At 40.4% G+C, this 15,811-nt stretch overlaps 1 protein-coding gene across 2 annotated transcripts in view; it reads right to left on the bottom strand.

The window, feature by feature from the left end:
- The window catches only part of LOC127353458 (guanine nucleotide-binding protein G(o) subunit alpha), a 109,849-nt gene that overhangs the window by 77,764 nt on the left and 16,274 nt on the right, over window positions 1–15,811 (bottom strand). For both annotated transcript variants that reach the window (XM_051382718.1, XM_051382717.1), the window contains exon 3: window positions 6,829–6,970. In XM_051382718.1, the coding sequence (XP_051238678.1) occupies window positions 6,829–6,970 (142 nt within the window). The remainder of the gene's footprint in view (window positions 1–6,828; window positions 6,971–15,811) is intronic.

Raw genomic sequence — 15,811 nt, forward strand, 5'->3', positions numbered from 1 at the left:
CCCCCCCCACACCACACACACACACACACAAACCCATGAGGATTACTAGCTGGTTTCCACAACAACAGGCAGCAACCTGTCTGTCTGTCTGTCTGTCTGTCTGTCTCTCTCTCTCTCCATCCATCCCTTCATGTCATCCCTCTTTTCATTCCATCTCCCTCTCATCCTCTTCCCCCCTCTCCCTTTAAGTGTCCATCCAGACACAAAGTGTTTTTCTGATGGCAGTTGTGTGGTGCAATGCATGTGCTGCAGTCAAACAGCTGTGTCCTACATTTCATTCTCTTCATCAGTCCATCGATCTTAAAATTGTGTATCAGATGAACGACTGTAATGATGAGAGCAGAGAGATGAGGGGTGGAGTTTAAAGATAGGCCCGAAAACGGTTTGTCTCCCATCTTTAGCGGTTATTTAAAAATCGCAATGATAAATTAAGCTATTCAGCCTCCGACTTCATTTACGACCAGGAGCAGATCTGCTGACACTGAACAAATAATATCGAGGATCGCACAATGTAAGGCTGGTGAATTTTCACCCAAAGAATTGTGTGGATGCATTGAAGCAATTAGTGTATAGAAAGTGGACCCGGAGGCCAGTGCATCAGCAACATCCACACTGGCACACACTCAAAAAAAGAAAAAGAAACAAATAGAAATAAATCACTAGCTATTGCTCTAGGCTCGCTCTTAAGATCCACTGCTGTTATTCAGAGTCTGCACTAAAGATTCTATTGCACTTCTCTATAACCAGTACATCTGCCAGCTTTTTCTCATCACCGATATACAGTACCAGAATGACTGTATACCCTGACAGTTACACAAACAAAAGTACTGCATTTCTAGGAACATTTGACCCATATCTTCCTTCATTATGTATGACTCCTTATGCAGCCGGACATGCCAACATTTGTAGATTATGTAGCTTTATGTTAGAGCACATAAACACATTGTCTGATCCATAAAAAAAAGAAAACCACCATCAAAACTCTGTATACACTACACTACAGCCCCATGCACAGCGCGGCTGTGGCTCAGAGGAAGAGCGGCTCATCCACTAATTGGAAGGTTGTTGGTTCGATCCCCTGCTCCTCCCGCCACGTGTCAAAGTATCCTTGAGCAAGCTACTGAACCCCAAATTGCTCCCTATGCTGTGCATCGGTGTGTGAATGTGTATGAATGAGGTAGTTTATTAGATACGTAGTGTAAAAGCGCTTTGAGTGGTCGCCTTTCTAGTCGCTATACAAGTATAGGTTCATTTACCATAACTTAAACCTGGTTATGATCGCTAAGCTAGCCTATTAGAAAATCACTGTTTTAGCAAAGGGTCTATGAGACTATGAGACAAATTTTAATAAACAATAAATACAAACTAATACTAAAAAAAAAAACACATTTTCATCACAGCCAAATACCTGCAGAGGTTTTAACAGTTATTGGAACTGTCTGTGGTAGCAGCTTCTTCTTTGAACCCTGAGTGAAACTGCTTGAAGATTCATACAGCAGTGACAACACGCGGTCTATTTCAAGCCCGCTATCACTGTGTGAGTGTATGTGTTATGTGTGTGTGTGTGTGTGTGTGTAAGTGTATGTGTCACGCCGCCCTTGGACATGGGCTTGCGGAATGTGTTGAGAGCAAGGCAAAACACTGGGTTGCCATAGCAACTACCCAGGGCCAGGAAAACAGATGGGGGGGTGTTATCAGAAGACGAGGTGAGAGCAAGCAAAGGCAAAAAAATAAAATGAAATAAAATAAAACAAAATAAAATAAATGGTAGGGCAGATGGAGAATATTTGTGACTACGATACGCTGGCACTGTGAGAGAGAGAGAGACCCGAGAAGAGAAAACAAGCCATTTTACATTCAACATCAGCGTAATCCACAGCTGATTGCAAAAGACCTACCATTTTTTAAATGTGTGGATGTGTGTCCCATTTTGGAGATATGCCCCTCATCCTTTATAGATGAGTAGAACATCTCAAAGTCCTCTGGTTACTTTGAGGGGAAGTCGGAGTGTAGTTTAAACACAGCTCAGTCTGGTCTCTCTCTCTGTTTCTTGTCCAATGTCACAGTCTCTCCATTTTCTCTTAAATAATCTCCTTTCCTTCCGCTTTCCCTTTCATGCTTTTTTGGCTTTTATATTGACTACAATATGTCTCTCTTCTCTAATACTTTCTTTTATTTTCCTCTGATGCCCTTCTGTCCTCCTTCACTCTTATGCTTGGTCTTAAAACGAATTCATTCACTGCTGTCAAAACTAATCAGTATTTATACTAAACATGTCTTTATTTCAGTTCATTTACTGTTACTGGCGACTAACCTTACTCACCAAGCAGACTGCTGGCTAAAAAACAGCATTAAATATCAAAATATCTAAATATTTTGTGAGGTCCCGGTCCTGAACTGACCCACATCTACCAAAAAACAAAAAAATAATACACATAACACAATATCACTCGCAGCACACTGCCGTACGCAAGCAAACATGGAGGCCACTGAAGTCTCCGTTTAGGGTTTCATTTATAAGTCAATGTGCAGTGAAAGACAGTACATTTGTGGGCAGCTGATAACGGGGATGAGGAGAATTTTTTTTTTTTTTTTAATTATGGCTTTATGCGGAGCAATTGCTGCTGCTTCCGTACAAAAAGTGTGTGTGGATGAGAAGTCGGAGCAAACGCAGAGCGGTTACGGATAAGACCCCTCAAGTTTTGCCTGTACAGAAGTGTCACATCTCACTGTTCCTCCACTGACTACCTCCATCGCAGCTGAGTGACTCCCGCCAGCACAGAATTCTGACGAATGTCGATCTAGAGTGACATAATCGCACATGAATGATCTGATAGGACTGTTAAAGCTGAGTTCGCACTGCAGAAAATCAAAACCTGTGTCTGATTTGGACCACACATAAAAGTAACCCAAATCAGAAGTGAAAAGATCATATTCCACGTGACTGGAGCAAAAAAAAATAATAATAATCTGATTTGGGCCACTTTTGCCTGCAGTGTGAACAGAGCCTTAGATCCACTGCTGTTTCTCAGTGCGGGCTACTCCCATCAGGAGGAGGATGAGAAGGATGAGAAGGAGGACCTTTTCTCAAGGCACATAACCTCTGACACATCACTAGTGACCACCTCAGCAACACACACTGACATTTTTCCTCAATGATTCTATGGCAACAATCCATCATGCCTCAAGCCCTTCCCTTCACCTCTGACTAGAAATGCAATACCAAGATATATTAAACACACAAACACACACACACACACACACACACACACAGAGATATCATATCCTAATCAATAAGTGTATTGTTATTTCAGCCCTCTACTCTGAGTATCAATAGCTTCATTGTGATTAAAAATATACTGTGCCTTTGGATAAGGTTAAGGCCAATGACACGTGTCTGTTAGTGTGTGTGTGTGTGTGTGTGTGTGTGTGTGTGTGAGTGAGTGAGTGAGTGAGTGAGAGAGAGAGAGAGAGAGAGAGAGAGAGAGAGAGAGAGAGAGAGAGAGAGAGAGACACACAGACAGAAATCAGGAGCCTCTTTTCACTCTTATGTTCAAGAAAAACTTGCTACCAAAGACAAACCTGTGACCGCTAGCAGGGTGAGTTAGTGGCCAAGTTTGAACCAGAGACATCTACAGGCAATAAAATAAAATTTACCGTCTGCAGGTGAACACCTCCAAGACCAAGGAGATGGTGGTGGACTTCAGAAGGAAGAAACCACATCTCCAACCTGTGTCCATCGAGGGGGTCGATGTGGAGGTGGTCAGGACATATAAATATCTGGGGCTGCAGCTGGGTGACAAGCTGGACAGCAAACATGGACACTTTACACAGGAAAGGGCAGAGCTATCTGTACTTCCTGAGAAGGATGGGGTCCTTCAACATCTGCAAAAACTGTTGCAGATGTTGTACCAGTCTGTGGTGGCCAGCGTCCTCTTTTATGCTGTAGTTTGCTGGGGAGGAAGCAACAAGAAGAGAGACACCAGTCGACTGGACAGACTGGTGAAGAAAGCTGGCTCAGTGGCGGGCACAGAGCTGGACTCTCTGGTGACAGTGGCAGAGAGAAGGACCCTGGACAAACTGCTGTCCATACTGGACAACACCCACCACCCTCTGCACAACACCTTCACCAGGCAGAGGAGTGTGTTCAGTGGCAGACTGCTGTCCCAGTCCAGCTCCACCAACAGACTCAAAAACTCTTTCGTCCCCCATCAGACTGTACAACAGCTCTCAGTAAAGGCAGGGAGGACAATGGACAATTTCTACCTCCATTTGCACTGCTTACTGTTTTGCACTGTTTACTGTGGCTACTGTGTTATAAGTCAATTTTATTTTAAATTTTCGTTTAATGTGTGTTTAATGTATGTAATGTATGTTAACACTGCGTTCATTGTCATTGTCATCATCATCATCACCATTATTACACCATTAATCCTCATCATCGCCAATGACGGCACATCGCTGTAAATAACGCCACTGTAACGCCGTGCAGTATAGAGCATCATACCATGTATTTAGATTAAGGAGCTTTTAACTGCACTGTTTCTTTGAATATAACATCAAGACAAGTAGCATTAAAGTATTTGCTGTATCTTAGGGTGTGAATTACATAAACGAGAGGCTGCTCGATATGTATACGGCGTCACAGAAGATTACTAATATAGTATACTGCTATAAATAAAATAAATGGGTGTTAAATATATGATCTGTTGTATATAATTGAGTATTTCGCACAGGGTGGAAAAGCTCTGGCATCCACACATTGCATTTCAGGGCGAACATATGAGCTTGTATCTGATGTACTGCATACAGTTAATTAGAGAGGTCAAACACGATTGTATTTGAATGCACCATTCCAGACTTCTCAGACAATCTGCAGTTTTAGGCCAAGTCTATTTGTGTGGGCTGCCCATATAAGTTCCATACGGGAAGCAATGTAATCCATTTGGAGCTCCCCCCCACGCCCCCATATTAAAAACAGGGTAGAGAGGTATAGCTAATTCAAATCTTAACGAGACAGATGACTTAAATTATGAGAATTTCGGGACCCAAAACTGAAGCAAGGGCCAAGAGAGGTTGGTATCATGCAACGCTGCGTCTTCATGGTCCTTACATCTCTTATTAACCTCTTACCATTGCTCTGTAGTCAGATATAAGCGATGCTCTTCCGTGGATTAGACTCATAATCCTCAATTAGCGTATCATATATTGAACTTGTGTCCTTTAGGGATTTAGAGGACTTAGAAGCAGGACTAACTTAGACTGGCATGAAGGAATTTTGGCACAAGCATGACAGGGTTAGTTGGCAGCCTTTCCCATTAGCCCCCAAATCAATGCGGGTGTAGACAGTTTAATAAATAAAAGACCCATGGTGATGAAGAGCTGACATTCAACAACAAAGTCAAAGTCGGTACTCAAACCCAAAAAGAAAGATGTTTAACATCATAAGGAACTTTAGAATATGTCTTAAACCTACTCCAAGGAGTTTTTAACTGGTTATGCGTACATATTTTTATCTGACTTAAACATGTTATTTGTCTGATTCTGTTTCACCTCTTTGAAAAACTAAAAAACAAAACGTCATCATCGTTTCATTTCTTCTACTATCCCAACTTAGATTCTCACAAAATACTCTATAAAGCATCTGCAAACGATCAATATGTTGCTGTAACTGCAGTAGATTGTAGTTTCTGCCTGAAAAATGATGATAAGCACTTGTTAAGGGTGATGCCCAAACAATGAAACACAGATGAGATGAGATTTCACCTCTGCTCTTCCACCTCCAGCTGTGGAGGATACATGCTCTACTGCTGAAACAGACGCAGCAGCACACTGCTGAATACGCATGCTTACCCAGTCAAAACTGCAACTGCATGGGGAAGGTGTGTATTAACCGTTAACACGAATCTGTCATGGTCCTTGGATCGTGTGCTGCCTGTGAGCCTATGGCATGGTCCTCCGCATTGACTGAAGGTCTTTTGATAGATAATTAAATCCAATAGCAAGTTACTGGAATCGCTTTATAGAAAATGTGTCCCAGTTGTGGTGAGCAAGGAACTTCCGATGCATAAATAACAGTCTGTACATTTCGTTATTGGCGTGGGTGGAAAATGCTAATGTTGTGAAGACATCAGCTCTCCAAAACAAAGTACTGCTTTATGAAGCTGTGGCATTAACAACACCTTCCACCTGCGTGGTTAATGTGCACATACACAAAGTCACTGTGCACAGGGTCACGCTATTGCATTATATTCTCCTGCATTGGTCACTGGCCATTACAGTGACCCAATCAAAATAATGTGATAGTCTGTCAATCCCCTTACAGGGATGTATTTCTTCCAATAGGTCAGAGCAAGGACCTGAAGCTGGTAGAGATTGGTGTCTTGCTCAGAGACACTTCATCCCCTCATCAGGTCCGATATAAGAGCTGGACTCCTGGTACTTTGGTTGAAAGACAGTAACTCTGTGTAAGGCACACGGTGCCCTCTCCCTGAACTACAGTTCTTATGGCATCCATCCAGTGGCTACTTGCTGCATCAGGGACTGGGAGTTCAGTGTTTGGAGAATTAGCTTAGTGGATCATGTTGATTGACATCTTCATTTAGAAATTATTCAGTTCACAGTTTTGGACTTGAGAAAACAAACAATCTCGAGACATTTCCATCTGTGATGGTCTATGTCTGTGACTGCGTGTCATCATACACTAAAAATTTGGACAGTATTTGAACAATGACCTCTGTATGTTTGTGTGTGTATGTGATTCCACTGTACGTGTCCAGTGGACGTGTTTGGAAAGTGTGTGTGCAAGCATGGGGGGTGAGTGCTGACCTTCCGTTCTTTGTCTCCATACTCCAGGCCCAGCGTATCCATGGCGCGCACGATGGCAGCCAGAGATTGGATGGTGTTGCTGTAAACGACAGGCTTGTACTGCTTTACGTCGTCGCCAGAGAAACCGTCCTCATGGATGATCCTAAACACACAAACGCACACACATTGGTCAGTGGGTAATGTAGGTTTGGCATTGCTTTTGTGCACAGACACAGTAACAACAGCCCTTCACATACTCATTAAACACATATCAGTACACAGAAAGCAAGAAAACATACTGAGTGAGAAATAAGTGTGTGTGCATTTATAGTCAGGTTTACTAGCGGGCAGATAAAATAGTTAGATTAAATACACTATGAAAAAGTTAAGTAAACGTACAATATGTAATTGGAATGCTGTGAAATAGCGGGGCATCATGGGAGTTTTTTTTACCAGGGGCATAATTATCCACAGAGGTTTCCTCCTCTCAGGAAACAAACGGACCCGGTGATTGAAAACCGGTAAAAATACTGAATAAAGCAGTTTCACCTAAAAAAAAATTGGTGTTTTTCCGTTCACTGTTCAAATCAAATGAATGTTCAATGGACAAAGTACATCCCGTTGGGCCTGTGAGCCGAGCTGCTGCTAATGTTAACTCAGCTTGTTTTCCCTAAAAATGTTCAATGACTAAAATCCTTCATCTGATTAAAATATATAATTAAATTCAATCCAATTCAATTTTATTTGTATAGCACCCAATCATAACACAAGTTATCTCAGGACCCTTTTTTAAATAGCAATAGCAAAGCAAGTCCAGACTGTACTCCAAAATTATTTACAGAGACCCAACAGTTCCCACCATGAGCAAGCACTTGGTAACAGCGGCAAGAAAAAACTTCCGTTTAAGAGGCAGTAGCAACCAAGATCTAAAAAGTTTATTTTAAAAATGTGGCTTACACCTGGCATGCACAAAGGGGATACAATGCCATTGACAGGCGACTGGTAAAACACACCGTTACCTAAATAAAATTACAGGTTTCTCTGGGTTTGAACTTTGTTGCAAACATTTGGGATAATGTGAGCACACAACTCAATAAAATATAACACAGGTCTAGTCTTTATAGACATATTAATGCAGAAATGTTACACATTACAGCTTTAAATGTCATTAAAATAAGACCATGTGGACATCAGAGGTGCCAAATGCAGTGGATGTGTTGCTGGGATATATTAGAAGCATTGGGTAAATAAAGGAGAGAGAAGGTTTTGGAAGAATTGGGGTGAATAGAGAGCAACACAGGTGGTTGAAGAAGGGTTACAACAAAAACACAAAAGAGCGAGCGGGACTCGGGGGCAGGGAGGGGAGGGTCCATAACCAGTAGGCTAAGCTGACATTTAGGCACACGGTGCTAGTGGCAGCCCATCCTGCTGTTTTAAATGTCACACTGTCTTTCACTGCAGCTGACACAAGGCCACACCGAGAGACAGACGCAAAGACAGACAGTTAGCCGGGCAGACAGACTGACAGGAGGAGAGACTGTACAGATGGACAAATCAGACAAAGTCAAACAGAGAGAGACGACAGAGAGATGGGCAGCCAAGAACAACAGGCAGGACACCAGAAAACAAGTGCCTCATACAGACAGACAGATACAGGTTAGGGCAACAATGTGAGGCAATTCAGATAGACAACATCCCCACACATAAATTAATGGGGGTGAACAGCATCTCCTCACAGAAAGGACTGAGGATCAAACCTGGTTCCTTCTTGAATCACTCTAGTCCTGTATCTGTCACTACCCCCAGTATAAGAGCCCATTATTAATGCTCTGCCCTCCTGACACACCATAGAGATTAGCTGATGGGCATACCACCCACTGATCTCCAGATAAGTAGAAATATATGTATGCCACACAGCCAATCACTAGTCTACATCTTCAGACATCATGAGGCTAATGAGGTTAATGTCAAAGAGCTTCAGTCTGTATCATAAAAGTACCTCATTTTGACACCTGGTCCCACTTTTTAACAGATTTATCCGAAAAGCCAAAGTGTCACAAGTTCAAAACTGCATGTGGCTATTCAGATTTGTCCATGTGTTCAGAATTTACAGATTTGTGTACACATCCACAGATTTTTGTACATCTCACAAGTAGCAAGGACTGAGATAGAGTTTCACAACACTCCATACACATTTGCAAATAATGTTGCTATAATACAAATCTAAAATGACATTAACACAGCTGAAAGAAGTGAAGAACAAATGTAGCCATTGTAGCAGGCCCACATGGGCAGCACTGCTGAGCCCAGGAGCAGATCTAAATTTGTTTTCCTTTCGAGAAGTTACAATGTACCATTTTACAACTTGGATCAGAAGCATGGAGGTTCTGCTGAATAACATTCAAGAAATACTTGAATAATACCACTGTAGTGGTAATGAAGTCTGGTGCAGGATAGCTGAATTAAAGGAATAGGTTTTTTAAGAGTTTTATAACCTATAATGGGGATATCAAATACAATGCATTGTTATATAGTAAATTAAACCACCCAACAGTTTAAGAAAGGATTAGAAATGGCTCTCCTGCAGCCAGCTTCAATAATGAAATGCATGTTCAATGTTACTGCATCGATAATAATCTAAAGCAGCATTTCCACTGCATGGTGTGGTTCAACTCGGTTTCGGTACCTCTACTTTTGTTTTCTAATGCACACACCCCCTCACCATAGTCAGAGCTGATCGTCATAGTGACGTTATTCCTGCAGCTGTGAAGCAACACACAGGAGCTTTCATTTACTGACAAACTACCTACAATCAGTCCCAAAATGAAAGATGTCCCGAGGACAATAACAATAGCACCTGGGACACAAAGATACAGCGCCTGGGACGATTCTGGGACAGTGGAGAAATGTATCATCACTAATGGAATTATAACGTTTATGCACCATGGAATATACATAATTTGAATTAAACTTTATGAGGTGGCACCGGCAGTGTTGACCTGGGAGCTTTCTCACTAGATCTGATGTCAACTGACATCACTTGAGTCAGTTTATCAGATTTTGCACAGCTCCCTCTGGAGCCACAAAAGGCTTTACACAACCTTTTTCACATATTCTGTAGTACTCCTTTTAACCCAGTTCCCTTTTAAGACTTCCCCACAAGTACTGTCCAATTTTACTACTCTGGGGAATGAAGGGCAAAATGATGTGCATAAAATCCACATTGACTCTGTGCCCCTTTTCAGACGAGGACTTTCCTTTATATATATATATAGATATATATGTGGGTCAATGACGTGACGCCCAAATTTTTTGTCCGACTCTATTTTTTACAGTTAAAAAAAGGTTTAAATGCATAAAAAGAAACCACAGATATGCAATATATCTCCCACATATATACCTACTTTAACCTTTCAAAAACAGTGAGTTGTTGGCAATTTTTGTGCTCTTTAACGTGTCAAAATATCATGTGGTGCGACTGTCCGGCCTTAATTGTTGTTTCGAAAACGTCTTTAAAATTACCCTAAATCTGTTCAAATATATTTTCTTTCCTATTTGGCATGATTTTCAAGTGTTTTTCATCCTGTACAAATTTTCAAAGCATTTGTAGTTATAGTTCCATTATAACATACAAGCAAACTTTGTCCGAGGATGTCCATTTTATAAAATATCATGTGGTCCGACCACCACAAAATTACCACTTTGGGACTTTAATTTTGAAATCCAGTCCAAGACAGGAAGTTGCATCATCCAACAGTTTGCCAAGAACCCTTGGAGACAGCAAGCAGGTTTGTTAATCTTTCTCAAATTTGATAAAAAACATCGCTTCTAACGGTTGGTATGTAGTTGCCATATCTGGATATCATGTGGTATGACCTCCAAAAATTATGAATATTAAACTATTTCTACAAATATATATTTTTATTATAAATTTCAAACTCGCCTTTTGTGTGAAGCTAGCTTGTTTTGTTAAGGAGGCTAATTATTTGCCTGTAAATGTTGACTGAACGTGAAAATATCATTTGGTGCGACCAGATATCATGTGGTGCGACCATTGTAGGGTGTTTTTGATGATAGATATATGTCCTAGATAGGTAGTTTTTGTACTTTTATATATTATATATATATTATTTTAAGACTAACATACAAAAAGTACTCTACATTAATATTTATTGGAATAGTTTTTTGTACAATTTGAGCATTGTTTTCCAGATATTTCATAAATGAAATTTACGTTTAGTTTTTTGTACAATATCATGGGAAAAATGTAAAAAAATGTAATTTGTCATTTATTTACTGTTTTAATCTATTTTACCAGATGCCACTGTCAAGCAAAGCAAAACCGCTCGCCATAGGCAGCGTGTTAATGCTGACCCTGCGGCAAGAGAGGAGTACCTTGCTAGAAGAAAAGAAAGCTATCAGAGAAGAAAACAACAGGGAAAGATTCTATATGTGAAGTCAGATGATCTGCCACAGAGAGAGAAAAATAAACAAAGAGAGAAATGGAAGGCTGCATCTCGTGCTTACAGAGAAAGGAAAAATATGGCAAATGCTATATTTGATCTTACACCACCATCTATGGAGGACATTCCACCAGTTCTGGTTGATGTAGATGGGGCACAAGAAGATGAAAATGCAGGCCAAGCTGTGGCAGACCCCATCCTTGTTCAGGATTTTAATCCACCAGTGTCCTCCACACCAGATAAGAGAAGGAATACAGCAGGGAAATATTGCAAAAGACTACAGAAGAGAAGTGTGAACTGAAAAAGCAGGTCATACATCTAAGGAAACAACTAATTGAGATGAAAAACGAAATGACAAATTCAGAAAGAATGAGAAGAGGTTAATGGCAAGACAAAAAGAAGCCTAAGTGAAAAATTCAAGCAAAGGGGGTCCAAGAAACTGTCAACAGAAAGGAAGCAAGCAGTTGTCAACTTTCTGTCCAGAGATGAAAATAGTCGTCTTCTAGCTGGGAAAAAGACACCATCACCAAAAACAAACAGAAAATGCAAAGAAGAGTTTTAACAAAGCCCCTTCTTGAGCTCCATGCACAGTATCAAACAGAGGTAGAACAGCATCTCTCCATATCCTACAGACAGTTTGCCAGAAAACGGCCTTTTTATATCACTGAGCCAAAGACCAGGGATAGAGATACTTGTGCATGTGTAGAACATGAGAATATCCAGCTATTGGTCAGCAGACTTTCCAAGAGAGGACTGCTGAAGACAACCAGCATCTCAGAGTTAGTGAGAATGATCGTGTGTGACCCTAAAAACAAACCATGCATGGATCGTGTATGTCTGAAGTGCTGCTTTGATGAAATCGAATTTCCTGACACAGACTGCACTGAGATTTCTTGGGAACAATGGGAGCGGGTAACATCAACAAATGGTGAGAAAACCTTTGCAAATGTTTTGAAACAAACCTACACAGGGACAATCCAGGACTTAAAAGAACTATTTCACAAAAAGCTAGAAGCATTGGCCATTCATCAGTTCAACTGGATCCACCAAACAGAACAGTTCCGTGACCTGAAGCAAAATCTGACTGAATCTGAAGCTGTTCTTCACATTGATTTCTCTGAAAATTATGCCTGCAAGATGAACACAGAAGTACAAGCTTATCATTTTGGAGGCAGCCGAAAGCAGGCTACAATACACACTGCTGTCCTCTACAAAGCCCACAGCACCAAATCGTATGCCACAGTATCAAACTGCCTCCGCCATGATGAGCGGGCAGTGTGGGCACACCTGGAGCCCATATTAAAAGAGCTTCAGGAAACCAGCCCACAAATTACAGTTCTCCATGTTATCAGTGATGGACCAGTTACACAGTACAGGAACAAATCCAACTTTTACCTTCTTAGTACTGTTCCTTTCCTTTCTGGGTTCAAGCATGTGACATGGAACTATTCGGAAAAGTCCCATGGAAAGGGTGCCCCGGATGGCATTGGTGGTGCTGTAAAGAGGGATGCTGATCTCTATGTTCGACGAGGAGGTGAGCTGCAGACTCCACTGGACTTGTTTAACATGCTGGCCAAAAAATCAGGGTCAGCTATTACTCATCATTGGATAAACGAAGAGAGCATCCAGAAATATGATGAGCTGATTCCCGAAAATTTGACTGCTGTGAGAGGAACCTTGAAGATACACCAGGTTTTGTCTTACATGCAGCCCAAATCACTCACAGGGAGGTTTCATGCTTCTGCAAGCATGCAGAAATGAAGACATGCCTCTGTTACCAGCCAAAAAAGTCAACCTGAGAGAAACTATGTGCCACACTGAAGCTGCAACAAGCAGTCCAGAGCCACCAAAGGAACAAGCCAGTCTTCAAGACTTAAGTGGCAAGTTTGTGATTGTGAGCTATGATGAGCTTCCATATGTGGGCCAGGTCCTTCAGGATGTGGGAGAGGAAGTTCAGGTTAGCACCATGCGGCAGTCGGATGACAAGAACTTGTTCATATGGCCACAAACTCCAGATGTCATCTTTACTTTAAGAAAGATGTACACGCTGTCATCTCAGAACCTGAGCCAGCAACCTCACGCTGTTCTAAGTTGAACAGCCAAGACTGGGAAAAGTTCACTAATGCCTGGGGCTAAGTGTCAAGTTAATGCAGTTACTGTATGTTTGATGGCTTTTGAAAAATGTTTTAAATGGTTATGAAATCTTTGTTTAAAACCAAGCCAATCTTTTGTGCACTTATGTTTTTTATTTTGAAAAGTTTATAAAAGTTTTTTCAGGAAACTAAGGCAATGTGGTGCACATTCAGATCTTCATTGTAAAATATGAAATATTTGTTCAAAACAAAGTGCATTTATGTTTGAGATTTTTCATCTTTCTGAAAATGTAATTAAATTGTTTTATTTGTATTGTTATTATTGTAATTTTATTATTATTGGTTGTAATTCTATGTTTTGTATTAAAAGTATTGTTTATTGACCTGTTTATTGACCTATATTTATTATATAATATCTTCATGTCATTTGGTGCGACCACTCATCATGTGGCGCGACCAATAAAAGTAGTAACTCTATTGAATTAAAAATTTAATATCTAGTTTCTGTAGCTGAAATATTAATCACTGATACAGTATACTTAAGTAACTGGTAGTTTATATTTTTTTTAAATCACTAATTTAATTTAGAATAAATATAGTTGTGTCAGTACAATTATAAATGGGACTGTAACATTATGGAACAAAAATATCAAATCATTATTGACAAAATATCAAAAGAAATTTAAATACTTTGTTTGTAAACACTTTAAATAACTGAGAACTTGTAAAAACAATGTTAAGCAAATTATGGAAAATAACAAATTTTAAGATAAATCACGGTCGCACCACATGACATTTTCAAGGCCACGGCCAATTCATATAGATGAAAACCACTAAAAACGCTTAATTTCATTTTTAATTTTCATTTCTGTGTGCACAACATTCCTAATGTTTGAACAATTGCGATAGATATGCTAATTTTTTGCATTTTAAATTTGGCCTGTTGAAAATCCTTATACGTCATTGACCCATATATCTATATATATATAAAGAAAACTGAAATAAAAGTTTTTTAAGTTTAGTTAAGTTTTTAAAGAGAAAACTTCCAATGTAAAATAAAAAAAGTTAACCACAGAGGCTACACCACACAGATCATTAATATCCTGCATCTTTATAATCATACTCAGATTACTGCTGAAATTGCAAAGCAACAACATGGCCTTCTCAAAGAGTTTAGTGGTATTTAATCTATGACATTTTAATTAGTTTTGTTTCCTCTCACACATGCATGAGCAAACAAACTCACTCACACAGACAGACAGACAGACAGACAGACAGACAGACAGACAGACAGACACACACACACTGCTCTGTCTCAAAAACACCTCAGCAGTCTGTGTGTCTGAACATCTGACAAACATGTGCCACATTATGAAGAAACAGGGTTCTCTGCGATCTTCCAGCAAAATGCAGCTGAATCACGTACTTCTCAGTTCAAGGACAGCAAGCTTCCTGGAACACGCTGATTAATTCACAGCCTTTAATTGTACAAAGTTCAGAGTGAAAATGCACAAAGACACGGGGCAGACACCATATATAGTAGTAGAGCAGGTTAACAAGTGTCATTGGGTGATTGGTTAAACAGGATTTTAAATCTGTTGGATAATGAATCCGAGGGCGGGAGTTAACAAAATCGGTGTCCATGTGCCACTATACATCTGTATGTAAGTTGATGTGTGTGTGAGCATGTTTATGTTGTGTCAGTCTGTGTGTTTGTGGTCTCGAGGACAGCCCGGTCCCAGGGAGTGTAATGTTTCAGATCAATCAGGCAGCCTGCCAGTCCTATATAAATACACCAAGCTCCTGTTTACATCGGTGACTTTCACACAGAAGGCCAAAGCACAGTTCTTTACACTGGACTTGGAAGAATAAGTGGTTTATTCTTATCTATTTGATGTGCACATCGGCTAACATGTCCAACGAAATGACATACCGAACCGAAGCATAGGCGTGAATACGAACTGCAGACGTCTACATTTTTGTATCTCTATATGTGCTAGCCTGATTATTAGTCTTCCCCTTCTTCTCTCGCTGTCTTAATGACTTGCCAACCAGACACTTTTTCTGAAAGTCTTTCGTTCCTTCTATCTTTCCTTACACCAGCGAGGTGAAGCGGGGACAAACTCTTAATTGGATGCTGCAGTCTCTGCGGAAACAGTGTGTTGAGCTGAAGATGCCAAGAAAGAGGGTGCTGCCTGTTTCACAGTTACCTCAGCAAGAGCCTGGAAACATAGAACCAGGGACTCCTGAGACCAGAGATCTATCTCTCTATAGACTCTTATCTTTCTAACATGATATACAAGACATATGACATATGACAATAACATCCGTGTGCAATTTTAGAACAAGAATTAATATACATTTATGAGAGGTTTTTCTAAATCTGGACTTACTAACTCTTCCATGTGATCTTTAACCTGTTCAAGTAGAAGTCACTGTGTGGGGGTG

The sequence above is a fragment of the Dicentrarchus labrax genome, unplaced genomic scaffold, assembly GCF_905237075.1.
Source record: "Dicentrarchus labrax unplaced genomic scaffold, dlabrax2021, whole genome shotgun sequence".
NCBI classification, from domain to species: domain Eukaryota; kingdom Metazoa; phylum Chordata; class Actinopteri; family Moronidae; genus Dicentrarchus; species Dicentrarchus labrax.